General features: G+C 50.3%; 1 protein-coding gene across 2 annotated transcripts in view; it reads right to left on the reverse strand.

Moving 5' to 3' along the window:
• Positions 1 to 417: 417 nt before the first annotated feature.
• VPS41 (VPS41 subunit of HOPS complex) overlaps positions 418 to 26,413 on the reverse strand; it is a 195,271-nt gene continuing 169,275 nt past the window's right edge. For both annotated transcript variants that reach the window (XM_036738085.1, XM_036738086.1), the window contains 7 exons: positions 22,742 to 22,796; positions 20,761 to 20,901; positions 16,020 to 16,156; positions 7,071 to 7,170; positions 6,938 to 6,982; positions 4,256 to 4,335; positions 418 to 3,416 (listed from right to left, as the gene is read on the reverse strand). In XM_036738085.1, coding sequence (XP_036593980.1) covers positions 3,336 to 3,416; positions 4,256 to 4,335; positions 6,938 to 6,982; positions 7,071 to 7,170; positions 16,020 to 16,156; positions 20,761 to 20,901; positions 22,742 to 22,796 — 639 coding nt within the window. In that variant the 3' untranslated portion in view covers positions 418 to 3,335. The remainder of the gene's footprint in view (positions 3,417 to 4,255; positions 4,336 to 6,937; positions 6,983 to 7,070; positions 7,171 to 16,019; positions 16,157 to 20,760; positions 20,902 to 22,741; positions 22,797 to 26,413) is intronic.

The raw sequence follows: 26,413 nt of genomic DNA on the forward strand, positions 1-26,413 counted from the left end.
GGAAGGCAGGGCAATTGAGGCTAAGGGACTTGCCCAAGGTCACACAGCTAGGGTGTCAAGCGTCTCAGGCCGAATTTGAACTCAGGTCCTCCTGACTCCAGAGCCGGTGCTCTATTCACTGCGCCACCTAGCTGCCCCCTTAAAATGCATCTTGAAAAGAGAAAGCCCATGAGGCCAATGTGAGGGTGGCCTGTATTAGTTCTGGGCAGTGGCCAGAGAAAGTCAGAGGTGGAAGATGGCAGGGTGTGTGTGACTAGAGAGGACGCAAGTTTGGCTGGGCCCAAAAGGGTGGGAGGGGAGTAATGTCTGATGAGGCTACAAGGAAACGTTGGGCCCAGGTTGTATAAATCAAAATAAACCTAATATAAATTAATACGAACTGAGTTGGTATTTCATATAAATATAATACAAAATGAATATGCACTGACAAGTTTATTTTCAACAGGAAGCCACCAGAGCTCATTAAGCAGTGGAGTAAGGAGGTCTTCTGTGTACTTAAGGAAAGACATTTTGTTAGCTGTGCACAGGACAGGATAGAGTGGAGTGGGCGGACATTTGAGTCAAGGAGACCAATGAGGAAGACACCCCAATAATATGGGTAAGATGCTGGAAGCTGTGTTGAGCAGAGAAGAGGATGGGAGATGTGAAGGTGGAAATGGCAAGTTTGGCCGACTGGATGGATTGGGGCGGGGGTCAAGAAGAGAGGCTGGATTCGAGCTCGGTCTGGAGAAGAGTACCTGGGCACCCTCCGGAGAGATATGAGACTCAAAGATAAGGGAGTTCCTTCCTGAGAGTGGATCCAGAGACAAAACTGAGACCTGTCTCTTGAGGAAATCCCACCTCCTCCTCCCCTCCTACTTCCAGCCAGAGGAATTTCTGACATTCCCCTTCCATTTTTTTTTTAGGTGTGAAATCAGAGGGGGGGGGGGCAATGAGGAGGGGAGAGAGAAGGGAAAGTTCTCTAAGTCCTGTTAAAACTGGTAATAACCTGTGAAATTTTTAATAACCTGAGTTGATAAACGAATAGAATGGATGTGTGACATTTATCCGGTGGAATTATCTTACTCACTTATGCCCGTTTCTAAACACATAAGCTTTAATTAAAAGCTGATGGAACAGCCTTTAAAACTGGGAAGCGTTCTTGCTTTTATTTACATATTGTACGTCCTCTAAAATAAGGTGATAAATTCCCTAGTCATTTAGTGCTGATTGGGCAATCTTTTCCAAAGCAATGGTTCCCTGGGACTTATTAGCTGAAGGTCACTTCCTGCCTTCCTTGGTCATTTTTCCTGCCCTGAAAACTAACTTTTGAAAACTTTGCTGCACTAACACAGGCTGTCAATTTACGTCGCAGCTACTCTGGAGGAGAAGGGATCTGGCCACCCAAAGGCATTGCTAACTGACAATGCTGAAATAAAAACCCTCAGGAGGGAAGGGTTCCAAGCTCCGGCCAGAGGAAAGGCCGGGAACATGGTCCAATTACATCCAAGGCCTGGGCTCCAGATCCTCGGGCTCTCATTCCAGCTCCGCTGCTAAGTGTTTAAACCCCCTGGGATTCAGTTTCCTCAACTACAAAGAGAGAACTGAAGGAGCTGACCTCTCCACCCCTTCCAGGTTTCCAGCTCCATGATTCTGACTGCCCACACTGTCTGCTAGAGAAGCCTCCAGCTCTGAGTTATTTAAGGAATGTCTCATTCGTGGGCTCAGCACCCTGGCTTCTAAATCACCAGGAACACACCCAGAGGAGCAAAGAAAAGGTGATCTGGAAGAGGGCCAATGGAGAGGCTTCTTAGCTCCCTAAGACCCGAGGGCAGTATTCCAGGGCCTGGCAGACTAGATTTTCATTCCCCTTTTCCACAAGGAGGAAAGGAAACCAGCATCTGCGGAGCTCCTACTAAGCTTCGAAGGTTTGCCATGAAGTGGCTCAGCTCAGCTCACGGGGCTTTGGTGGACATGGAGGGCAGGGCCTTTGGAAGGCCTTGGGGCAGAGCCGGTACCTCTTGAGGCTCTCACTGAGACGCAAGTGGAGACAAAGGAACAAACCAAAAGGCCAACATGGCAGCACAAAACTGGGCACAACAACAAGGTCTCCAGGCCCCTCTTCCACTGAGCCCAGAGCCCAGGGAGCACCTGACCTCTGTAAACATCTGAAGCCAGGCTCACTCAGAAGATGAGGGGGTAGGTCCTGGCTCCACCATTTCCCAGGTGTACAGTGGTGCCACCTCAATTTTGTCACCTGTAAAATGGGATGAACCTTACACTCTACACCTCCTAAGAAGGTGTCGAGGCCCCATGAGATGATCCTGGCTCTCAATCAGGTGTGTGACCTTGGGAAAATGACTCCACTGTGTGGGGAGGGTGGCATCTGCACAACCTTCCCTGGAGGGGATTTTATGCACGGTTGAATGCTGGAGAAATGAGACTGTGTGTTTGTCATGTTATGTACAAGAGAAAGCTCTCACTGCACCCTTGAAGAGTGGACAGCCAGGAGCACTGAGGTGCTAGGCCTCTTGTGTCACGTTCAACTCACTAAGGAACTCTACATCCCCCCAAATCGGAGAAGACCATGGGCCCTCGAAGGCCGGCCTGGTGAAGCACAGGGTCTGCCAGGGCCTCCCAACACGAGAAAGCTACAAGGACAGACCGATGGTGGACTGCATGGCTCTCCTCTGAGGCCTGGCCTAAATCTGTAGGGGCAGGCGGGGTACTTTCAGCCACAGCTACTCTTGAAAATCCTCCACTGGGACCCAGAGAGGCTTTGATGTAGTGTGGTGAGAAAACAGCCTGAAGGGATGCCATGCTCATCCTCTGAATTGTGGGAGGCTGTGCGTGTGTGCATGCGTGTGCATGTGCGTGTGTGTGCGTGTGCATGTGTGTGTTGGGGAGGGAGGCAGCAATATGAATGGAAGTGTATGAGGCTGTCCAACTTTCAGGAAGACCTTGCAAGGTCAAACATTAGCGTGGGCACAAGGACTCGGCACAGGCCTCTATCTCTGTGTCCTCAGAGGCCGGGGAGTTATCTCGAGGACAGACACTCACTGCTAGGGGGTTTTATTAAGAATCCAATTTTCCTCTTTGGCTTTTGTTTTCATTACTGAATAAAGGGTGCACCGAGGGCATCCATGAGGAGACACCTCCTATAAAACCAAATGTGAAGTAAAAAAGCAAAGCTTCAGCTCAGAGGTTGGAACTTGGAACTGCTGTTGGTTTTCTGGAAGGGGGAGGGGAGAGAGGACAACATAAATCTATATGAATCTCTCAATCAAAAGCCTTTGTTGTTGCAAGACGAGGAGGCGGACTGGGGGTGGGAAGGCCAGGCTGGCGGGAAGGGCCGGCTACTTTGTCGTCTCCAAGATTGTACTTCCTGGGCCCCGGTTCTTGGCGGTGCAGATGCTGCAGAACTGTCCAGTGGAATTCTGAAAACACAACGACCCATGTGAAAACACAAGAAACAATTTACTCCCCTCCCAGAGTGAGGAATGACGTTTCCTGTTTTCTTGATTACATGCGCTTATCTTTGAAACTGCTCTGGTACCAACTGGCATGTTTCTGATGAGCAATTTACCCGAGAAAAATGGCTCACTAACAAGACAGGAGAAACAGACACATGTGTGCAAGGGTGTATGTGTGTATGCATGTACATGTGCATGTGGGAATGCGTGTGGGCATGTGTATGTGTGACATCGCTCGCATGAGAAGCAGCCTGGCTGTGCTCCGGGGCAGATTCGGGAGGTGGGAGGGCCTGTGCTCACTTCCTCTCTGGTCAGGCCCCCGTGTTCTCCATTCTTCCCAGGCTATAAACCACAGACGAGTGGCTCATCCATGTCAACGCAGGGAGTTTCCACATGCCTGGAATCACAGGCCCAGACTAAAAACCTCTCGGATCGGCCACAGTGTAGACATGCCACCCTTTGCCCCTACCACATGATGGTCAAACTGCTGCCTTAGCGGTGGAAGGGACCTTAGCGACCATGTGGCCCAAGTCTCTTATTCTGCGAATGGGGAAACTGAGTCCCTGAGAAGTTTAAGCGTCACAGGGCTCCTGAATGTCCTGGGCCTGGCACCCTCTCGACTCAGCCATGACACCCCTCTGTCCCCGCCCCTTCTCTCCTGCACACGTGTGTACTGCAAGCTCCCCAGGATTGGGGGCATGAGGAAGAGCATAAGGGGTCCCTGGATCTGCTCTGTGGGTGCTGCCCCCCAGGCTCTGAGCAGCACCCAGGATGCCGTCCCCCCATGCCCAGTGACAGCTCACCATGCTGGGGACAGGCAGACACTCTTTGTGGAACATGTGCCGACAGTGGAAGACGACCGCACTGAAGGGCTTCGCTGCGTCTGTTTGCGACAAAAACAAAACTCAATTTCCCCACCATGGCTGAGGAGCCAGCTGTGGGGCCCCCAGCCTGCCTCTAGCCACTGAGGGGCAGCAGAGACTCCCACCTGATGCCTCCTTCAGAGCCTGCCATGGAGCAGAGACCAAAGTGGGCTGGAGATGCCCCTGGGGGGACACCCCTGGGCCTCTGAGATGCCCATCCCAGGCTCTGGGCCCATTACAGCTTCTCTACAGCCCAGCTATTCCAATGGAAACCTGGGCCAGGAAGCCCCTTTAAAAGGGTGATCCGGCCTCTGTCTGGAGGTCACAAAACGAGGGGGATCCCACCATCTCTGGAGGCTGCTCAGGCCGTGTCAGGACAGCTCCAAAGGTGGAACACTGTTCCTGACATTGGCCCTGCACAGGCCTCTCAGCCACTTCCCCACCCTGCTCCCAGCTAAGTCCTCTGGGGCCATGCCAGCCCTTAGTCCAAGGGAGCTTGGCCTTTTCTGTGTCATGGGCCCCTCTGGCAATTCTCTGTAGCCTACAGACCTTTTCTCAGGAAAAAAAAAAAGTTTTAAAATGCATAAAATAAAATTCACAAGATTACAAAGAAAACCAAAGGTGACTGAAAATAAAGATATGATTTCTTTTTCCCCATCCAAGCCCCTGAAGTCTGCTCCAGGTCTCTAGCCTCTGCTTTAAGAGTCATTTATGTCTGGCCCCGCAGGCCCACGCTGCCGGGATGAGAGCCTTGAATGCCAGCAGCCTGTGGCTCTGGCCCCAGCTGGGTGGGAGCCCCTCTGATCTGAAGCCCCACGGCCCCCTCCTGCTGCAGCTCCCAGGGTGACCTGGACATCTTCTCTGGGCACTTGTATTCTACGCCCCATCCAGGGTACCAATCTCCCCAAGACCAAGGCCCCTGCTTCCCTCTGCAGCCCCTGGAACACGATGCCTTCTACACAGGAGGGAATTAATAACCACCAGCAGAAGTGCCATCATTTGAGGTAGGATTAGATACAGGTCCTGGTTATCTGATCTCTACATTGGAGACACCTCACAGGACACATCACACAGCTTTGTTCTTCCTAACGATCTCTATCATGGGCCCTGTGCACTGCCCGTGGTTCTGGGTCAGCGGAGGAGACAGAAGCAGGGCCGCTTTGAGCCACCCCTGCTTCCTCCAGCTCTCAGCTTTCCCAGCCTCCTTCCAGACTCCCTGCCCTCCCCAAGCTGCCTTTCCTGCTCTGGGGCAGACATATAGGAAACACCTAATAAACACCTGCCACTGAATGGTACAGCAGCACATGTTAATCTGTCATTTCTGCCCTGTGGCCAATCAGTGCACATCAGGGAAGGAAGGGTGAAGACAATTGTATACTTGGATGGGTCTGCAGCCTTCCCTGGCAACCCGTCCGGCCCCTCTCTTGGCCTCACTCAAATGCTGTATCGTTTTTAATTTAAGCACAGAAAAATGCGGCTTTCTTTCAAGCCTGCTTCAGTCAATTCGACTCACCTCAAAACATTTATTAACCCCCTACTACATGCACACCAAGGCCAGTGCTAAGTGTTGGGAAAACAAGAGGGGGAAGATGGGGCTGCCTTCTCTCCTAAGCCTCCGGCCCCCAGGAAGAAGACTCAGCTTGGCTGTTGTTGACCAAGCCTGATGCAGGGCAGATGAGGATGGGGCGAAGGGGAGAGACCTGAGGGCAAGGGAATCTGGGGAGGCTTCCCGGAGGACTTGAGCCTCACACATGAAGAGCAGGGTCTTAACAGGTAGGGACAAGAAGGGAATGCACAGGGCAGAACCGGCAGGACCCCTGCTCTGGCTGGGGTGAAAAGGACAGATGTACAGAGAGTTGGGAAGGAGCCAGGAGGGGCCTGAACAAGGCCTCCCATGCTGGGCCAGGGCACGGGGCAGCCCCGGGCTGTTCTAGGAAGGAGGTCGATGATGCCAGCAGGCACCTGGTGCCGCCTGAAGGTCTCTGTGGGAGGGAGGAGCCTCCTCTCACAGAGGGTGACTTGCCCAGAGACGCACAGCTAGTATCAGAAGCAGGATCTGCACCCAGGACTTCCTAGCTGCAGCCCTGGTCCTCTAGGGATGCTATGATAGAGAGGGGAAGTGGGAGGGAGGTGTGCTCCATTCCAGGTGAGAGGAGGTGATGGCCTGAGGGGTAGGGAGAGAGGAGCAGGAGAGTGCCCAGGATTTGGGGGGCTGAGGGACGAGGAGGAGTGGGGTCAGAGAAGGGGGCTGGCCAGGGCACAGGTTCAGAAGGCAGCGGTGAATATGGGGCAGGACTTAACCAGAATTACTCCTTGGTGCATATGAAATATTTTCTTAATAACAAGTCTGGGGTGCCCGGGACGCTTCTTCAAGTTTTGCGAAGTGCTGTGTGTGCTCACTCACCCTCCCAACAACCTGGGAGGTCAGTGACTTTTCACAGATGAAGAAACTGAGGCCCCAGAGTGTAAGTGACCAGCTAGTAAGTGTCTGGGGCAGCTTTGGACCCGGGGCTTCCTGACTCCAGGCCTGGCCCGCCTCCTGCACATGCAGCTGAGCTGGGAGGAGCATCCCTCCATCTCTTCCCAAAAGAAGCCCTCTTCTGTTCTCCTTGAGCATCTTACCTGACGGAAGGACAGGGGAGAGACAGGACTCACAGATGTTTTCTTCTGCAAGGAAAGAGAGAGAGTTAGCGCCCTTCCCTGACTGCCCTGCCCGGAGGTGACAGCTCCTGTGCCAGGGCTCAGGCTCACTCACCGTCGACAAGGACGCCTTTCATCTGAGTGCGGTGCATCTTCTTCAGGAGGGACAAAGAGTCAGCCACCAGGATCTTCTTGCAGCCTTCACGAAGGAGAATCTAGGGGACATGGTGACAAACGTTGATTTGGAAGAGAGAGAGAATGCAGAGAAAGAGCCTGTGTGTGCGGCCTGGGGTGAGACTGCCAAGGAACCCGGTACCCACCTCGTCCTCTCCACCCTCTGCAGGCCAGGGGCACAGTGACTCGCCTGTATTGAGGACGGTGCCTCGGTCCTTCAAACACCATCTGGGGCTCCCTAGTACTGATCAGATCAGATCCATCTAGCTGTAGATTCTAGGACTGTGCATGCTTGGGCCCCCCAGTATTTATAAAAGGAGAATTTTGTTCTTCCAACACGTCTAGACTGCCTACCAAATGTCAGTACAAGGGCAAGGGCCCTCAGGGGAGAGGGGAGGCTCTGTGTGCCAGGTGGGTCAAACCACTGCCCCTCACTCCCCGCCTCAGATCCTGGGAAAGCCAGCCCAGGATTCTGTGCCTGAGAGCCTTGGGATTAGCTGTGCCCCTCAGACTCGTCTCCAGCCTAGTCCCCAGAGCTGCCATCCAGGGGAGCCGACAATGCCCTCTAAACATGCCGCAGACCCTGCCTCCTCCTCAGCAGCCACTGAAGACGTAGGAAAGAAAACGCTTGAAACCAAAAGCACTGGCAGTGCCAAGTGGCTCTAGGCTGTAGGGCGCAATGGCTTTGGCTTTGACACTGACAATCAGTGTGACTGTGATGGCTGGACTTGATGAGGACACTTAAAAACATAAGTCATTAAAAGACACAGAAGCTGACGCTGATCGTCAGCATCTTCCTCACTCAGGACAAGAAAACCTTCCCTCTCCCTCAGAGGGATGAGCCCGCCTTTGGTTCTCATCCATTTCCTCTTTATGGAAGCCCTGGTCCCTCTCCTCCTCTTTGATTCAATAGGAGCAGATGCTTTGGAAGTCCCAGGGAGGCAAGTTTGGACCACCCACGGCTGCCCAGACACAGCCCGGCCTGGCTTCAGAGCCCTCATGGAGGCCCGGAAGGCAAGGCTCAGGAAGCCACCACCTGCCCCAGGTTCATAAGGAGCTCCTGGGGCTCCCTAGTGACATTCCTATCTGCAGTCAAACATGCCCACACCAGAGTAAATGCCCCCTGGGCCTCAAAACACAGCACACACAAGATGGGGTTAAAATCAGCCGTCCAGGGAGGCCACAAAAGGGGCACTGACAGAGAGCCCCTGCTCAAGTCCCACCTCAGAGCACACAGAGGGTGACTTTGGGCGAGAGCCTTCACTGCTGCCAAGTGGGTGCTGCCAGACAAGGGCAGGCCAGGAGCAGCCCAACCCAAGATCCCCAAGGCAGTCACCGCCCCCCCCCACAGCTCAGCGACTGCTTCCCCTCAGAAAGAGCCACCTTCTGAATCTGTATCATTGGGCTGAGCCTCGAGTCAGGGATGCACAGTTCTAGGCATCCAGGGAGGCCTCCAGGTACTCGTGCAGCCTAGCTCTGCTCCCTGATCTAGGAACCACTCATCAAACACACTTGGTAGCTGAGAACACCCAGGGATTGGGGCCATTCCAATGGCAGCTCCTGAGCAGCAGGGCAGAGGTGAGCCCTCCTTCCCCTGTTCTCACCCCCATCCACACTAGGCAATGAAGAAGAGACCCTGAGGAGGGGGAGGCACATCTGTGTCCACTGTTCCCTCTGAACCCGCAGAGCCCCAAATCAATAGTACCTTTCCCAATACTTGGGTAATAAAACAATCATTGCTAAACCCTCTTTTGAATAGACCAGGGCAACCACATGTCTTGTGGCTGAAGACCTCAAAAGCAGAATCTGAGAGAGAAGATATCCAGGATAATAGCCCTGACTAGCTTCTAGCACTGTGAGAAAGAACATGCATTACTTCTCTACTGCGTGACACACTGGGAAGGTCTTTGTTCCTCAGGCCTCTACAGAACCTACTGAGAAAAGGATTAAAAGGATTTTTCTAAAAAAGGAATTATGAATCCATCCAGAGAAATACACATCCCATCTAGGGGTATGGAGAAGGGAAAAAAAAGTCACAAAAAGAGTCAGGTAAGAATCTAAGAGAAATACTGATAAAATTAACTTGAGAGAAGTTCTTGAAAGCCTGCTTCAAAAATGTATTAGTGAACACAGGGAAGTGAAGGAACTACGAACGTTTGGTCTGGATAGGAGGCACACGGTAACTGTCTTAGTACACTGTGTGGAAGCAGGATCAGATCTGCTCCGTTTGGCCCCAACACTGTGGCTTCACGAAAGGCCCAACTGCCAAACCTTCCAAGAGTGGAATGGGATGACTTGGAAGGCAGGGGGCTCCACATCGTGGGGGTGGGGAGGCACGTGTGTGTGTGGGGGAGTTGGCTCCGTCTCACCGGGGAGCTCCAAGGGGAGGCTGGATTTCCTACATCAGGGAAGTCAGGTACAGGTTGGACTAGACAATCTCTGAGGTTGTTTCAAAATCTGAAATTCTGTGACTCCCAATACAAGAACACAAAAACAGTTCGGTCTTCCTGGTATAAAACCTCACAAAGAGTGGCACCTGATCTTGAATGGGGGATCAAGCCACTGGGTAGGAAGGCTTTTGTAGAAGAGGGAGCTTGAAGGACTCAGCTCATTTGAGTGTGAGATGAATTAGATGAACTGATAATTGGTTCAGAAGAAAAAAGCATCCAAGGGGAAAATCTGAATGGATTTAAAGCAAATAGCGGAAATCAGAATGAACACATAGGTGAACTCAGGTAAACAGAAAATTCAAGATTTCTCAATTTGAAAGATGAAATAGGAAAAAAAATGTGCATAGAGACAGAATCATCTGCTCAGTGGGATCTCATCTTTCTAAAGAGACGCATGCAGCCCATCCCTCTGAAAAAGTGTAGCAATCACAACTTTGTCACTGGGTAAAGGAACTTATTCAGAATCAAGCATCCATGGGAATGAAAAGCCACAAGTATCACAAATGCACCTTCTTTCATGCCCTTCTTAATATAATCAAAACCTCAGGAACCAAATCATGAAAAGGCAGATAAATTTCACCCTTCGTTCTGATGGCGTCAGGCAGGTTTATGAGATAATCTGGTACCTGATGGTAGAAAATACCCATGTAGGGCATGTGGCCAAAAAAACGATCTGAAGAAAATCAGAGGAAGGCCAATTTCAAGAAAGAGTCAGTATCACATTATTCAGTAGGCATTGGTTTCAGTATCAAGGTATGCATGTCATGACAACAACAGACCCAAAGAACTGGCTAAAATTCAACAACCAGGACGTGGCTGACTTCAAAGCAGAAATTACTGCATGTCAACGTTCCCCCGGACAGCAAAGGCAGAGAGGGAGTGGTTTTCACAAAAGACAAAAAGGGGGGAAGCAGCGTGGGCTTATCCACCATCTTTTCTTACTGAATTTCGTACCTTCTTTGGGCTGCCTCTGCTTTACCAGCTCATCTTAAACAATTTCACCTGTTCTCAGAAACCTGGGCCAACTCTCCCTCTCCCCACCCACCTCCCACCAAATTGTGGTCATCTAGAAACTCAGTGACCATCTCTGCCATCCTGTATGTCATCTGAAAACACTGGACCTCGGGTTGACTCCCCCTCTACACCTCTGATGGGCTGTCACTTGGACAAAGCCCATGCTGAGAGGGAGCAGTGGGTAGAATTTACCTTAATTTTAATGAGAAGTTTCGTCCTATCTCGTCTGATGCCAGGGCACCCAGGTGACCATCAGATTGGGTCCAATACCCTAAGAGCTCTTACTGCGGTCTCTCTGTCCAAGTGGCAGCAAGCACATCAGTGGGATGGAGGAGGACTTGATGGGGGGCTTAGCAAACACATTCTCTCCTGCTCATAGGTCTCAGCACATGCCACTTCCAGAGCCTTCACGGCTTCATAGAGAGGGGGAGTGGAGGGGACCTCAGAAGCCAAACTGCTCATTTGTAAAATGAGGAAACAGAGCCCAGGAAGGCGATATGATGACAGTCCATAGTCCAAACCTCACTGGGTTCTTATAAGGACCCTGGGAGGAGCCTCTATGTTACACATCCATTTATCCCACCTGAGGGTCCCCCTTTCCTGAGGCGCCCATCCAGAGGTAATGTTCACTCACGGTCCCATTGTGCTTTGGTTTCACAAAGCACACCAGCATTATTAACCATTTTAGAGATAGGAGGACTGAATAGATTTATACAAAGTCACACTGCAGGTCAATGGCCGATGGGACTCATCCTGGGCCTCTGGCGCCAAGGCCAGGGCTGGCTCCTTTGTTCCACAGGGGCTGTGAAATATGCATTTAACACACCGCAATGAATGTAACTAGAACGCTGTCCCTCTGAAAACTGATGGGTGACGGAGCTCCCTGCTCTCTCCGCCCTTGTCCCTTCTCCAAACCTGCCCATCCCTACAGAGGTCACCTCCCAGTCATCCCGGGATCTTCCTCTCCTTTACGCCATCACAGCCAATCCACTGCCACGACTTGCCAATTCTGCCTCCACAACAGCCCTCACATAGACCGCTCCCCCCCACCCCCCCACCCCTCCGTATTCCCCGGTCACGACTCGGGAGAGGTCAGGGCTTTTCACCTCTTGCCTGGATGACCTGAATCGCCTCCTAATTGGTCCCCCTGCTTCCAGTCTGCACTGAGCTGCCAAAATGATATTCATGAAGCACAGGCCTAACCACAACACTCGCCTGCTGGAACGCCTCTCAGGGTAAAAGTCAAGGTCCTGAGGAGAGGATTCTGGGAAGATGGCGGAGTAGGTCTCAAGATGTTCCTCCACAGAAGAGATAAAATAGGGCCTTAGGGCAAGCATAGAAAATGACAGTAGAACAGGGGGCCTTCTGGGACAACTGGAGAAGATCAGAAGAAAAATCCCAGGAGAGGCTTAGTCCCCGTGAAGAGTAAACACCTCCAGGCTAGGTCCACTCAAACAAAAGCGGCAAGCCCTGGGGTTAGCTGGGTTGGGAGGCTGCCTCCGAACCAGCCACAGGACGGTGAAGGGTGTTGGGCTTCTGAGCTGGGAAGATTGAACCTCTGCTGGCCCAGCTGTGGAGACTCTGAGGGGGAGAGAAGGAACCAGAACATGCCTGGAGAGCGCAGAAGCTGTGGGGCAGAGATGCAGCTGGCTGTGGACACTTACAGGGGGCTGGAGGTCTTGGTTTTGGTTCTAGGCCAGAGGGGAGAACTGAAGGAGGATCTGAGGCCAGAGGCACCATCCCCGACACCCTTGGACCTAGCAGCAGTGACACTAAAAGACCGCAGGTCTTGGAACACTATATATTGAAGAGCCAAAGAACTGGGGTTCCAGCTGAAAATCTGATACCCAGCAAAGCTAAGCATAATCCTGGATGAAAAAAATGGAAATTTAATGAACTGTCAGACTTTCGGGACTTTATTAAAAAACCAAAAAACAAACCTGAACTTAATAGAAAATTTGACATACAAGAGCCAAGAGAAATACAAGGTACATACCAAAGACTAATTAGGATCCAATTAGGACAGACTGTTTACCTTTTATGTATGTAAAATGCATGTCTAAGATTGTTATTGGTAATTGGGTAGTTCATAGGGAAGACTGGGGTACCCGAGCATGGTATGGCTTCAGCGGTAAAACTGTTCAGACGTCCGTGGCTGCACATCCCCTGCATCCCTGAGGCGGCCTTCCTAAGCCAGTCCTCCCTTGCCAGCTTCTCCAACCAGCCAGTCAGCCCTGAGAAGTTCTTTACCTACTAAGAAAAGGGCCTTCCAAGGAACGATGTCTGCCTCCAGTACACAACGCAAGATCTTCCTGAAAGACTTCAGACACTTCTGACGCCATAAAATCAGGCATTCCTTCCAAGGGCACACTCTCCTCGGTGGAGCCATGAAATGGCTTCTCTCTATCTGCCAACACTGAAGGTTTCTCTTCACAGGCTGTGCCTAGAGAGGCCCCACCCTAGGTTAACGCCTCCATGCACAAACAGCACCATTCAGGAGGATGTCTCCTCTCTTCTGTAACAAGACCCCCACTGGACCAACTGTCCCTCCAGACCTCTGCCCGCTCTGGCCACAGGCACATCTGCCAGCTCAGTATTGCCAGGGCGCCAGGGGATTTCCAGGCACTTGTCCCTTCTAGATTAGAAAACTCAGAGTTCTCTATGTGATTAAGCTTCTGTGCTGTAAGAAATGACAAGGGGGATGTATTCAGAAAACCCTGGGAAGACTTGTACGAACTGAAGAACCAGGAGAACGTTGGACACAGTAACAACAATATTGTAACAAGAATCAACTGTGAAAGACTTGGCTACTCTGATCAGGACAACGATCTGAGACAGTTCCAAAGGACTCAAGAAAAAAAATGCTACCCACCTCCAGAGACAGAACTGATGAACCCTGAGTGTAGGGTGAAGCAGACTTTTTACTTTATTTATTTTTCTTGTTTGCGTGTTTTATTCTGCAACACAGCTAATATGGAAATGTTCTGCTTGACTTCACATGTATAATCAATATCATACTGCTTGCCTTCTCAAGGGGTGGGGGAGAGGCAGGAGGGAGGGAGAGAGTTTGGAGGTCAACATTTTTAAAATGAATGGAATAAAATAAAATAAAGGGAATTAAAAAATGTTATTGGGAACTAGTTAATAAAACAAAAAATTTAAAATTAAAAAAATCAATGTATAATTCAACCTCTCCTGAATTTCTTTCAGGGATGAGAGGAGGAAAGAACTGATGGGAATAAGTATTTACATATATATATAGCACCTACTATGTGCTGGGCACTGTGCTAGGCCCTTCACAAATACTATTTCATTTGAACCTCACAACCACCCTCGGAGGTAGGTGCTGATATCCCATTTTACTGTTGAGGAAACTGAGACAGGCTGACTCCAGGCCCAGAGCTCTGTGCGCCATGGCCCGCAGAGGCTGGGCTTCACTTCTGGCAGAATACTTTAAAATACAGTCACTTACAATTTGCTATATGGAATTTCTCTTCCTTCCTATCACTGACAAGGCCATCAACCTACACTTGTTTTAATGCAGGTGTACTCCATAAAAGATTAATCTGTAAACAATTTATACACAACAGAGTCTGTGACTTTGGGCTTAGGAGATCTATTAATAAAGCACAATTCATAGCAACCCAGGAGCCCACAGTTCAGGACCAGACTCAAGTCTGCTTGGCCTTCCTGAGTGCTCTCCATGGTCAGCGTCCCCTTGTGATGGACACAGTCTCTACACTGGGAAACTCAAGCTCGACTGGAAGATGGTGGATGGAGAAGAACTGGATTCCAGGCAGGCCAGAGGCAGGAGGCCAAGGGTGCGGACAAAGGGGAGAACATTGTACAACGGGGGACTGGCCCGAATGCAGGGTTCTGCTTGTGTTGTTGTTCTTGTCGTGTTTGTCCTTTGTTTTCAAAGAGGACCATGACATCAGGGAAATGATGACATGGCTCACGGTTGACTTGGATTTGAGTGAGGGAGGGCTGCGCAAGGTCACCAGCCTTTAACTTATGGTTCTGCTACAATAAAGGGGGAGGCCAGTCAACAGAGGGCCTGGAAGGCCAGCCTCAAGAGTCTGGTCTCCTCTCTACCCCGCTTGAACCCAGGACACTCTGCCCATTTGGCTACACCCACTTTCTCTGGCAGGGACAAGATTCCCTGGGCAATGCTTCCACTCCCCTCCCTGCCACTTCCACTGGCTTCTCTTCCTTCTCCTGCTCTGTCCCTGGGGCTATGAAGGGGAAGGACACAAGCCCTCAGCACATCTCAGGGAAGCCTCACAACTCTACCTGGCATTGACCTCTTCTCTCATAATTCTACTTTTCACCATCTTAAGGTTTTTCTTGTTATATTGGGGACACCTTCCCTTAGGGAGAAGACCAGTCTAAAGCAGGAATAAGGTTTGTATTTTGGTTTTCTTTGAAGTCACTACAGTAATACAAATTAATGGCTAACAAAATACTGACGAGGAGAGCCACTGAAAAGATCATTTATAATTAGTATGTTGATAACTGAGTAGGGAAGACAAATGGTCACAAAATCTGAATCAAGGGGGATGCTCTAATCTTGCTCCTGACATTGAGACAAATCGTCAAAGTGTCTGAAATTCTCCTCCAAAAGGGGAGCACCAGTATGTTTCTTACCCCAAGGCCTGTCCTATGGCCAAAGTAAACAAACTTGAAACAAAAAGTGGGGCAGAAACAGTCTCCAAAGGAGATATCGAGCACTCTGCCAACTGTCAGGCACTAAAAACATCACTGAATGTCATTCTTATGACTTTACTTATTAACTTTTGGAGGTAGGCATCCCGTGAGTCCACTGGCATCTGGAGAAGGCCCTTGGCCAACTGAGCAGAACCCCAATGGGAGGTGAAGGACAAAAATGATTGAGGAAGGGAGGGCATAGAGAGGCTCCAGGGTGTTTTCATGATGCCAAGATCACAGAGTCCTTGAACATCGAACTGATGACCTATTAGGGTTATAATTGAGCGTGAGAAGAGATCTATCCTGAGTCCTAGAGAAGGTCACGCTGGTAGAATCAGAATTAGGATAGGAACCATCCAACTCCTCCCTAGGCCATCTAAGAGTTAAATCACCCAGCGATAAAGCACCGATGCCAAGCCTCAGGTCACAGAATGCGGACAGTTCCACCCTTAGCCCTGCACGGGAGGCTGGTGCCCAGGCCCACACTCCTAGCCTTCACTGAAAGCCCAGCAGCTCTCATGGCTGATAGTGCTTGGGAGTCTCAGAGTCCCCTCCATGCCATGAGGGGTCAGGAAGAGACTGCTCCCTGAGCCAGAGCTGGCAAGCTAACAGAAGGTGAAGAGGCCCACAGCTCTGGCACCACCCTACAGACAAGGGCATTTCACCAGAAGGGGGATGGCCCCCAGTCAACCCACTCTAGTCTGGGAGGGGCCACTTACTTGGAGATTGTAGTCCTGAAGGATTTTCACCAGGGAGTCTCTCAAGTTGGGAATCTCCATTCCTTCCTTAATTCGGTGAATGAGAAGAATAGGGTCAACGTGGGTGCCAATGTTGTTTAACAAGCCGGTGATAAAGGCTGTTGGAACAAATTAATGCCCATTCACTGTGCACATGCAACACAAAACTCAGCTAGTCTATCACTGCTTGAGTAATTAATAGTGGCTAGGGAGACAAACATGAAAACAAGACACTGGCAGGGCCCCTTAGGAGCCTACAATTGGGTGGGGGGAGATAAGCCTGTGGACAAACATCAGAAAACAAAGCAGGGAGAGGTGAAGGAGGAGCTACCAGGGAAAGGATCCTGGAGAAGGGGGAAGGGAGGGAGAAGGAAGGTGTATGGATACAGCACCTACTATGTGCCAGGCACTGTGCTAGCGCTGTCCAAAGAGTACCTCATTTAATCCTCATAATAACCTCAAGAGGTAAGTGCTGAAGGAGGAAAAGACTCATCAGGAGGAACTCTGCAGGTGTGTAAGCATGAGTGTATGTGTCTGTGAGTGTAAGTGCATGTATGAGTGTGTAAGTGTGTATATACTTGCATGAGTGTGTGTGAATGTGTATGTGAGCATGCATGTGTGTATGTATGTGTAAGTGTGCATGTGGTTTATGTGAGCATGTGAGTGCATGAAGTGTGCATGTGTAGATGTGTGTGAGCATGTAAGTGTGCATGAGTATACGTGTGTTTGACTATGTGAGTGCATGTGTGTCTAAGTACACATGTGAGTGTGTGCATGTGTATACGAGTGTGCATATATGTATGAGTCCAAGCATGAGTGTATGTGTAAGGATGCATGCATACAAGTACATGCATGTGAGTGTGTGTATATGGGAGTCTGAATGTGCATGTGTATGTGAAAATATATGAGTGTGTACACATGAGGGTATGTGTGTACGAGAGTGGGTGTGTTGCCAAGGGCACCGGAATGAGGGATGACGAGTGTGAAGGAATAAAGAAAGTGCAGAAGGAAGGATGAGATTGGGAGGGCGTGGGCAGTCCAGTCTGGCCGGAGTGCTGAACCTACAAGTGCAGCGGAGTGAGCCATGGTCATTGCATCACATCTACAGGAGACCTTCAGAGACCCTGAAGGTTTCAGCAGGGGGTCAGGCATGATCAGACGTGTTGGCAGCTGCCAACTCAGTGGTAACTCAGGGAAGCTGCTCTTTAGGCTATTGGGCCAGGTACAAGTGCAGTATCTGGCCAAGTATCCAGGGAGATGGGGATAGACTATCCTCTGATGGACAAAGAGTGGCCACAACCCTGCCGGCCTGCGGCGAATCTGGCTTAGCCACAGGAGACGGGCTGCCCCAGGGTAGCCTTTGGTTGCCAGGCCCCGCAGGTGGCTGGTCACCATTCCCTTCCCACAGGTGCTGTCTGTCCTCTGATGGGGCAAGAGACACGCTGGGAAAGAGGAGAGGAGCAGAGCAGGGGGCACCGTGGTGTCTGTCTGTCTCTCCAGCTCCCACATTGACTGGTGCACCGAGACTATGCCTGATAGCTCTGCCCCCTCCCCCATTCCATGGGCGTGTCCTTCAAGGCTCTCCTGGCAAGGCCCTTCTCTCTCTTCCTTGTCACAATGAGCTGGCCAATTCTCCATTTTTTGAGCTTTGCCTGTCATGTCCTGCCTATCCAGCTCTGACCACCAAAATAGGTTCCAGCCCTACATTTCCAGCTGTTTGTGGGACATCTCCAGGTGAGATGTCCTGCTGAATCAGACAAGGTCTGTCTGTTGATGTTTGTGATTTGTTTCTGTTCACTCTGAAGTTCAGGGTGCTGGCTTTTCCCCCGGAACTAAGTGAATGATACTTGTATACTGGATTAAAGTAAGATTATTAACCCCTTAACGTCACTTTCCTTAGTAAAGCAGATCAGCAGAACCTGGGCTTGCAGCATTCTGTGAGCTGGTTGTTGTTGGTTTTACACCCCCACAGCAGCTGCTAGCCAAATTGTTGAAACACACCCTAAACCCCACAGGTCCTAAGCTGGACTCATCCACTTCCCTGACAATTGAACCTTTCTCAAATTTCCTGGCATTGCCATTCTCCCAGACACACTGAAAGTTAGGATAAATGCAGGGGGAAGAAACAGATGGAAACCAAGGAGGATGACCAGAGAGGCTGGAGGAAAAGAGGATGGCAAAAATCCACAAAAGAGAATCCCAAGCCCCAGCACTGGAGATGACCCTGTCAGACAATGGCCAGGCCACCTCTTGTCCATATCCCGCACTGCTTCAGGGATTCTGGCCAGAAAAGAACCATTCCTTCCTGTTCTGGGGCAGCTCCTTCTGTGTGCTGGGATGGCTTTGACACTGGCTCATCTGCCTCCCTGTAATTCCTATCATTGGTCTCAGTTCTGCCTTCTGGAGCCACAAAGAGCATGGCTAACCCTTTTTTTATGCACCAGACCTTCAATTCTCTGAAGGATTATAATGCAGACACCTGGGCTTCTCATCTCCAGGCTAACCATCCCCAGCTCCTCCGAGAAATTCTCACAGGGCATGAATGTGAGGCCCTCCATCTTCCTGTTCCTTCTTCTCTGAACAGTCTTTAGTCTATCAACATCCCCATGAAAATCATACACCATCAATGCACCAAATGCATTCTCACCAGGACTAGACAACCAGAAGTGGGAGGGTGAAAATGCTTCAGAAGCACCAAAGGAAGATGAGGACTGAGAAGAGGCCATGGTACCTGGCAATCAGGAGAACCCCGGTGACCTTGGACAGGGGGGTTTCAGTAGAGCAGTGAGGATGGATGGAAGCTGGGTACTGATGGGCTAAGGAATCAGAGGCTGCAAACAGAGATTCATCCCTCTTTCTAGAAGTCTGTCTGTGAAGGCGAGTAAGATGCTGGACAAGAACCAGAGGAGGGTTTTCTTTGGGATTCAGAGGACCTGGACAGGTTTACAGCATTCCCAGCTCTTGGTCTTCTCTTCCTCCTCAAGTCTCTATGGGTGACCGTTGTGTGTATTTTTTAGTAGAATCTAAGCTCCCAAGGTTAATAAATGCCTGTGGACTGCCTAATAAATATTCATTAAATCTGTGTAATAAAGAAGCTGGGAGAAGAAATGACTGACACAAGTTCCAGAAAAGACCAAAGAGTCAGGATGAAGACATGAGTAAAGTAGGGGCTAGCCTGGGCCAAAAGGATGGCATCCTCTGTCTCTTCCTCTAGGACTAGAAGGAAGGATGGAAGAGGGGAGAGGCCACAGCAATGCGAGGAGGTACAGGAGAGGAGACATGAGAGAATCTGAAGGGAATGCATTCAATATTCCAGGAATATACGAGTCAAGGTCAGTGAGAGAGAAATCTGGGATGGATCACTGATGGGGGTATCACAAGGCAGGAGTGAGGGACCCAGACCACATGGCCTTCGGGGCTTCTTTCAGAAGTATTCAGCAGGACTTTGAAGTAGGAATGGGGAGGGTGGATAGTAGAGCTTGTCCAAGGCTGGACATTAGCAGCAAAGGGAGAGGGGAGGGTCAAAGATTGAGTGACTCTGGGGCAGAGGCAAGTGCGCTGTTGACATGGCAGCCACCAGGTCCCAGACTGTGAAGGCAGCAAAGGAAGCTAGGACAGGGCAGGTGCACCGGGCCCAAAGAGGAGGAAGCAAAGGGCAGTCTCAGGAGAGAGAGGGAGCAGGAGGGGGAAGGAAGCCACCGGGCAATTTGAGGCTTCGAAGGTGAAGTAGCTAAGTGACAGTTCAGGCTGAAGTGGGGACCCCACCTACGGTGGCTGAGATCAAGTGAAGACGGACAGGAAACACCTCAGAAAACCCAAACTCGTTCTATGAGGTTAGCTGTGAAACCTATTCAAGTGTCTGACTTCCTGAGGATGGACCCCAAACCTGAGAGCGACCAAATGTCTGATCACAGAGATCCACTTAAGTCAGATGCTGGAATGAACACGTGTCAAAGGAGATTTCTTCATTTGAAAAATAAAGACATTCCCTGGGCTGTAGCTCTGACACCTCTTTTTCAGTCTGGCTCAACAAGGCAGCTCTGACAGGAGTTTCCAGTGAATTCTAAAAGTAGCCAGGTGCAATTTACCAAAAAGGCTGCTTTATTTCACCATTCCAGGTCTTAAGGTGCTTCCCTCCTCTTGGAGGAGCAGGGGGATAAGATTTAGGGAGAGCCTTCCACCCAAAATGGAAAAGGTCAAACCCTACTGTGGGCTGTCAGACTTCAGGTCAGTAGCGGACCATCCAACCAACACCAGCCTGTTGGTCAGCAGGGCCCGCCAGAGAACAGCAGGGCCATGGTGATAGGACATGAGGGCAGGAGCCAATCTCTCATTTCAGAATGCTGGAAACTGTAACTTCTAATTATGGGCCAGGTCATGGAACAAAGATATCTGTCCATAGAAAGAGCCCAGGAGGCACAGGGTTACACACTTTCAAAAAGAAATGCTGTTTCTCGGAGTCCTTGATCACACACACACACACACACACACACACACACACACACACACACACACACGCACATGTCTCCCCACACATATCCCTACTCAAAGTACACACACACACACACACACACACACACACATATATCACATATCCCTACCCAAACCACACATGTGCACATACACATGTCCCCCCCCACACACGCGCGTGCGCACACACACACACGTACACACACATCTCTACCTAGACCACCACACACATACACACACACACTCAGCTTACGCGGCTTGTCGATGGAGTACAAAATCAGGTCTTCCCACAGCTCGGCGTCATCGTGCTCCTTGGCAAAGTCGATGGCTTTGTCAACGTCATGCAACTCCTCCATGATCATCTTCAGGGCACTTCGACTGTTCCCCATTCTGCCTGGGGGGCAGGAAAGTGACCAGGTGACACTTGGCACAGCTTAGTGACTCTTTGGGAGAGTGAAAAAGGACAGGCCTTCATCTTATAGGATGTTTATCTAATTCAGAAATCAGATGAACAGCCTACAGCCACCCCTGTGAGCACTGGCATACTCTATCAGTACCAGGGCTTGACAAACTCCATTTCTTTCTCTTAGGTTGTCCCGCATCTACACTAGCACAAAGCTGTGACAAGCCCCAGTGACTCCTGGAAAGTCTCTTTTCAAAGAGACAAACTCCCAAAACAAAGAGCTCATTTTAATTTACACACTCAGAGGGAATCTGATGGTCACAGCACTTTACTTGGGAGAAAAGGTGACCCCAAGAGGTGAGGGGGCTTGGCCAATGTCACCCAGGGAGCAGCAGTGGCAGCAGAGCAGGAACTAGAAGGTACAGCCACCATGACTGACCCGAGGGCTGTCCTGGCCCTTTATCTCGGGTATGATCCTAGAACCAGGGACCTCAGAGGCCATCAGGTCCAGCCGCCTCAATCTAGAGGCAAAGACCCCTATGGGTCCAGAGACATGAAGCCACTTGTCCAAGGCTACAGAGGGGTTCAGTTAGAGAACCAGAATTAGAATCCAGGTTTCCAAACTCCAAATCCAGTGTGCCTTCTAATGTACGTTCCACGTTTCCTGCTAAGTGTATAGGGGCAAGATGGAGTTCCCAGACCAGAGACACTTTTATCTCTAGAAAAATCTGGGGGCCTCCTTCCCCTCCCCCCTGCCCCCCACCCAGTCCTTTCATGAAGCAGGCTTGCTGAGGACATTTGGAAAAATCTTTTCGGCTCATGAACTGGAAGCCTTTACTGAGTAAGCTACCAGTGAAAAATGTTCCTAAGGGTTACCAACAGATGAGTTAGTTAATTTTTAAATGAAAATTAATGGTGGGGAGTGGGGAGAGGAAGGGAAAAAAGCACAAATCCTGTGAATGTCAGATGGTGTCATGGGGAGAGTCCTGGGTCTAGGGTCAGAGGTCCTGGGTTCAAATCGTGGCTCTGCTACTGAGCATCTTTGTATGTCAGTCAGTAACTTGTCTGGGAACTCAGTTTCCCCAGCTATAAGATAACCCATAAGGTCCCTTCATACTCGGGGCGTTTATGTCCCTGTTTTCTCTTAGTTTCTCTATCTGTAAGACAAGGGGATTGCCCCAGGTGGCCTCTACGACCCTTTCTCTCTCTGAAATTCTGTGATTACAAAAAATGTGAGTTCAATGAAGAATATCCTTTGGAATCAAATGACCCTGGCTGAGACTATTTAAGCAAATGATGGCTTCGATGCTGCAAAAGCAAACACGTGCAAGTCCATGTGCTCCCCAGAACCCAAGGACCAGACACGGAGCTGGAGGGGACCCTCAGAGGCCATGTGCTTGGACCCCATTTTACAGAGGGGAAACCGCGGCCCAGAGAAGCTAAGGTACGAGCCCAGGATCTCGAAGGTCCAGACAGGAGCCCAGACCCTCCGCCCCCAAAGCCAGCATTCTACATCAAACACAAGGCCAGAGGACATTGCTGTGAAGCTCTGGTCCTCCTGAAATTCTGGCTGTGCTGACTTTGCTCGTTATTCTGCATTATGTTGGTTTTCAAGGGACCATTTGATCCTTTCCATGAAGCTGTAACTCGTGTCACTCCAGGCAGGTGCTGACACCAAATGGCCAGGAAGAACATGTCTGATGGCAGCAGGTCCAGTGAGCTTGGAACACGATTATAAGGTGGCCATAATCATGCACTGGTCCCAGGATCCCTCAATTTATGAAGTCTGGAAGCTGTATGACAGCCTATCCCAATAAAGGACAGTACTTACTCAGGAGGTAGACGGTCTCTTCCACAAAGTTTCTCTGTTGGCAGATCTCAAGAGCCTAAGTCAGAGCAGAAAAAAAAGAAAAGGTGACACCAGGGCCCATCTGGTGATCCAGGGATCTGTGACTTCAGTAGTCCAGGGAACTCAGACACCAGTGCAGGGCATGAGCCCCCGAGGCCTCAGCCGACTGTTGCATGAGCTGGAAGTGGCTGAAAAAGCCCATCAGCTAGGAGTGACCCTTGTGGGGATGACGGCCCCTGGGCCACAGCTCTTTGGCCTATTCCTAGGTCCCCACTAGACTGGCCACAGCACGCCCTTCTTGGCTTACCTGGGGGAAGCCTCCTGGTTTAAGTCTTTAGGAAGATCTGTCACACAAGGCACACGCTAACAGATTTCACAATGCCCTTAGTGTTCAATGACAGTCATTTTAGTTTTGATTTCTTGGCCCAAGTGCTGGGCTCAGTCTCCTAGAAGGGGACCTACGTCCTTCATCATTTAACTGATAGATAGCCATGAACTTATATCAAAAAACAAACCAAGACAACCCACCCAGACCTTCCTCTGCATCACTGGGGGGAAACAGCAACGTTGTCTAGCATGTTTCTCAATGTTCTCTAAACACCACAATGTACTGGGAGGAGAAATTTGATCAAGCATCTGCCAGAAGGCAGAGGACAATTATGGGTCAAAGCAGAGAGATTAAGGATATAAGATCAGGTTTCCCTCTAAAGACTCCAACAGTTGCTCAGGTGAGAACTTGTTCTCTACGGATAAAAAAACAGGTCTGTCTATTGACAATGCAGACTGTACTGGGGTCAAAGTCCAAGCTGTCAGTGCCACAAAGACTTGGGAGGAATGGAAAAGAGCAGAAGCCAAGCATGCCAGCAGCTGTCCACTCTCTAGTTTGGCTCAGTAGTACTTCTTTGGGAAATGGGTCCATGGTTTACAACAGCTTGGCCATGGGGGCTAAGAGAGAGGGATGAATTCAGGAGGACTTCTTGGTTGGGAGCCCCAAGGGCTGGGAGAATGGTGCTGCCCTCTACAGTAAGAGGGAAAGTAGGACAGGGGAGGATTTAGGGAGAAAGAGAATGAATTCTCTTTTGCACATGCTGGATTTAAGATGTCTACTGCACATCCAATCTGAGATGTCTGAAAGACGGCTGGAGAGGCAAGGCTGGAGGTAGCCAGAGTTTGGGGCAAGAAAGGCAGATCTGAGAATCATCAGTATAAAGAAGGTCACCAAGTCCATGGGAACCAATGAGACCACCAAGTGAAGCAGGATAGAGGGAGGAGAGAAGAGGGCCCAGCACAGAACCCTGAGGAACACCTACGGTGAGACAGCATGGTCTGGAGGACGATGCAGCACCTTGGAGACTGAGGAGGAGCAGGAGAGAGAAAACCCAGAGAGAAGAGAATGTCAAGGAGCAGAGCGTGACTGACAGCGTCCAACACTGCAGAGGCCGAGGAGAGCGAGGACAGAGAAAAAGTCAGTGGATCTGGCAACTAAGAGATGGCCGACGCCTTCGCAGAGAGGGTTTCAGCGGGAAGATGCCCTTCCTGAAATGGGCATTTGTGGACGGTGGAGTACGTGCTAATGACCTGGCCCTATGGTGCAGTGACAGTGAAGGCCCCCAGGAACCCGAGGGGACACAGGGAAGAGAAGAAGGGTCTGCACTGGCAGCAGCTGGGCTTCCACAGAGGGCCCGGCCCCAGGAGGTCACACACATGCCCTAACTTCTGGAGCACCTTCTGGCCTAATAGTCATATCTTTTCATCTTGTTCACACGTTAAAGAAAGGAAAGTTCCCCAGGGACCACCCAGAATATGGTGTGAAACAGCACATGGAGAAAATACTTCCGGGACTAGGATGTCCCCACATAGACAGAAAAGAAGCACATGAGACATTTCACCATCGGGGAGCCAGGCTCATTCGTGGGCCAGAGTGCTCCCTCTAGAGGGAAGCTGAGGAAGTGAACTTCGAAAAGAAGATGAGAGGCTCTGTCCTTTCCCAAGAGGACGGGAGAGGAGAAGTGAAGAGAGAAGGAAGGGAAAGGGAAAGGACCGAAAACCTAGCCTATTTCTGGCTCTTCTCTTCTTCATGGCTACAATTAGCATGGCAGCAAGCTATAGAACACATGGAGCAGCGCGCTGGCCTCGCTCGGTCCTCTGGTGCATCCTTCCCTTTGCTTCAGCCACTAAAATCCTGCTGGATGCCTCACTGTGCTAGGCCAGTGACTCTGGGGCCTTGGGGGCTCTGCCCAGAGTCTCCCAAGCTGGGGTGCCAGGCAACGTCTATCACCGAGGCCCAGCCTGGCCATGCTCAGGGAAGCCCCTCGCCGGGCTGGCCACGGGGAGATGACTTTTCAGCCCACGCAGCTGTCAAGGACCAAGTGACAGAGGGAATGTGGGCTGCACAGGGGAGTGAAGAACACACAAGGAGGAAATCACCTTTCCCCGGAAGACTAATGGTTTTTTTTTTCCTTTTGCTTAAATTAACCTGGGGCTCAATTTTTCCTTCCTTCTTCAGGCAGACGGGTGGACTCCTTGGGAATTCCAGTTTATGGCATGCTTTGATTACTCAAAGGCACACCTTTACCAAAGCAGAAAAGTTTATACTCCTGCTTTTAACTCCCCCCGAATTGAAGAAAGTCAGCTTTTAAGACTTCCGGTCTCTCTCCTAACACCTGTACTCCTCAGAGCAAACTAAGGAGAAAGCTCAGCAGACCTAAGGGACCAGAAGCTGTTTCAAAATAATTAACCCCCTTTTGCAACCTGCCACATTATTTCTCCTCCTAATCCTACACTTTTTGGGGGCTGGAAGGACATAATTTCAATAACTGCACAGACTATAATTTCCTTTAAACTTTAGACCTCCTTTCAATAGGCAGCTGAAGAACTGAGAAATCCCTTCAGAGCTTTTCAGGCTGTGGTTTAAGGGGCTAATGATTTGTGACCTTCAGCTCTGGGCTCGAATGCTTTCAAAAGACTTTTGATGAAGGAGATGCTGGTTCTCTAGAATACGACTTTACAAGTGGGTGGACAATTTACATCGGCGGCTACCAAGTGACCCAGCACAAGGCTGGTCTGAATGTCCTACCGATTCTCACCTTCTAATTCAGTTATCCTCCCCACTGACCCCTTTACAAGTATCGACCTGTGAGTGGCTTCCCGGCAAAGGCCAACATCCCCTGCACCCTGAATTAAGAGGTGGCCACAGAATACATTAAGTTGTGACAGGGCTGCTGAGCAAAAACCGTCAGTAGAGTTCTCGGGTTGGGACGCCACTTAGCGTGTGGGTGTTTGCGGGTGTGACCTTCCAGTTTCCTTCTTTCACTGATGACTTTCCAAAAATTAAAAGAGGTAGACCCTTCTTCCCAACACAGATGTGATGTGAAAAAGGCCCGATTTCACGTGGGATCTTTGCCCTAAGCCAACGATTGGCCCCCGACTGCTTCCCTTCTGCATGCCAGTGCACGTACCCTCGTCAGATTGTGGTGTCTCTCCCTCAGCCAATGGTTGGCCATAGCCTGAGAGTTTGCTTGGAGTCCTGGACTGACAAATCGCTCATTCTATCCTGGGTGTCTAAGCTTTTTGGAGGCTATTTTCAATACTATGATGGGCAGGACTCATCAGAAGCACATCCACTATGGGCACAGGCTTGATCTGTGTTTGCTC

The sequence above is a fragment of the Trichosurus vulpecula genome, chromosome 9 (genome assembly GCF_011100635.1).
Source record: "Trichosurus vulpecula isolate mTriVul1 chromosome 9, mTriVul1.pri, whole genome shotgun sequence".
NCBI lineage: Eukaryota > Metazoa > Chordata > Mammalia > Diprotodontia > Phalangeridae > Trichosurus > Trichosurus vulpecula.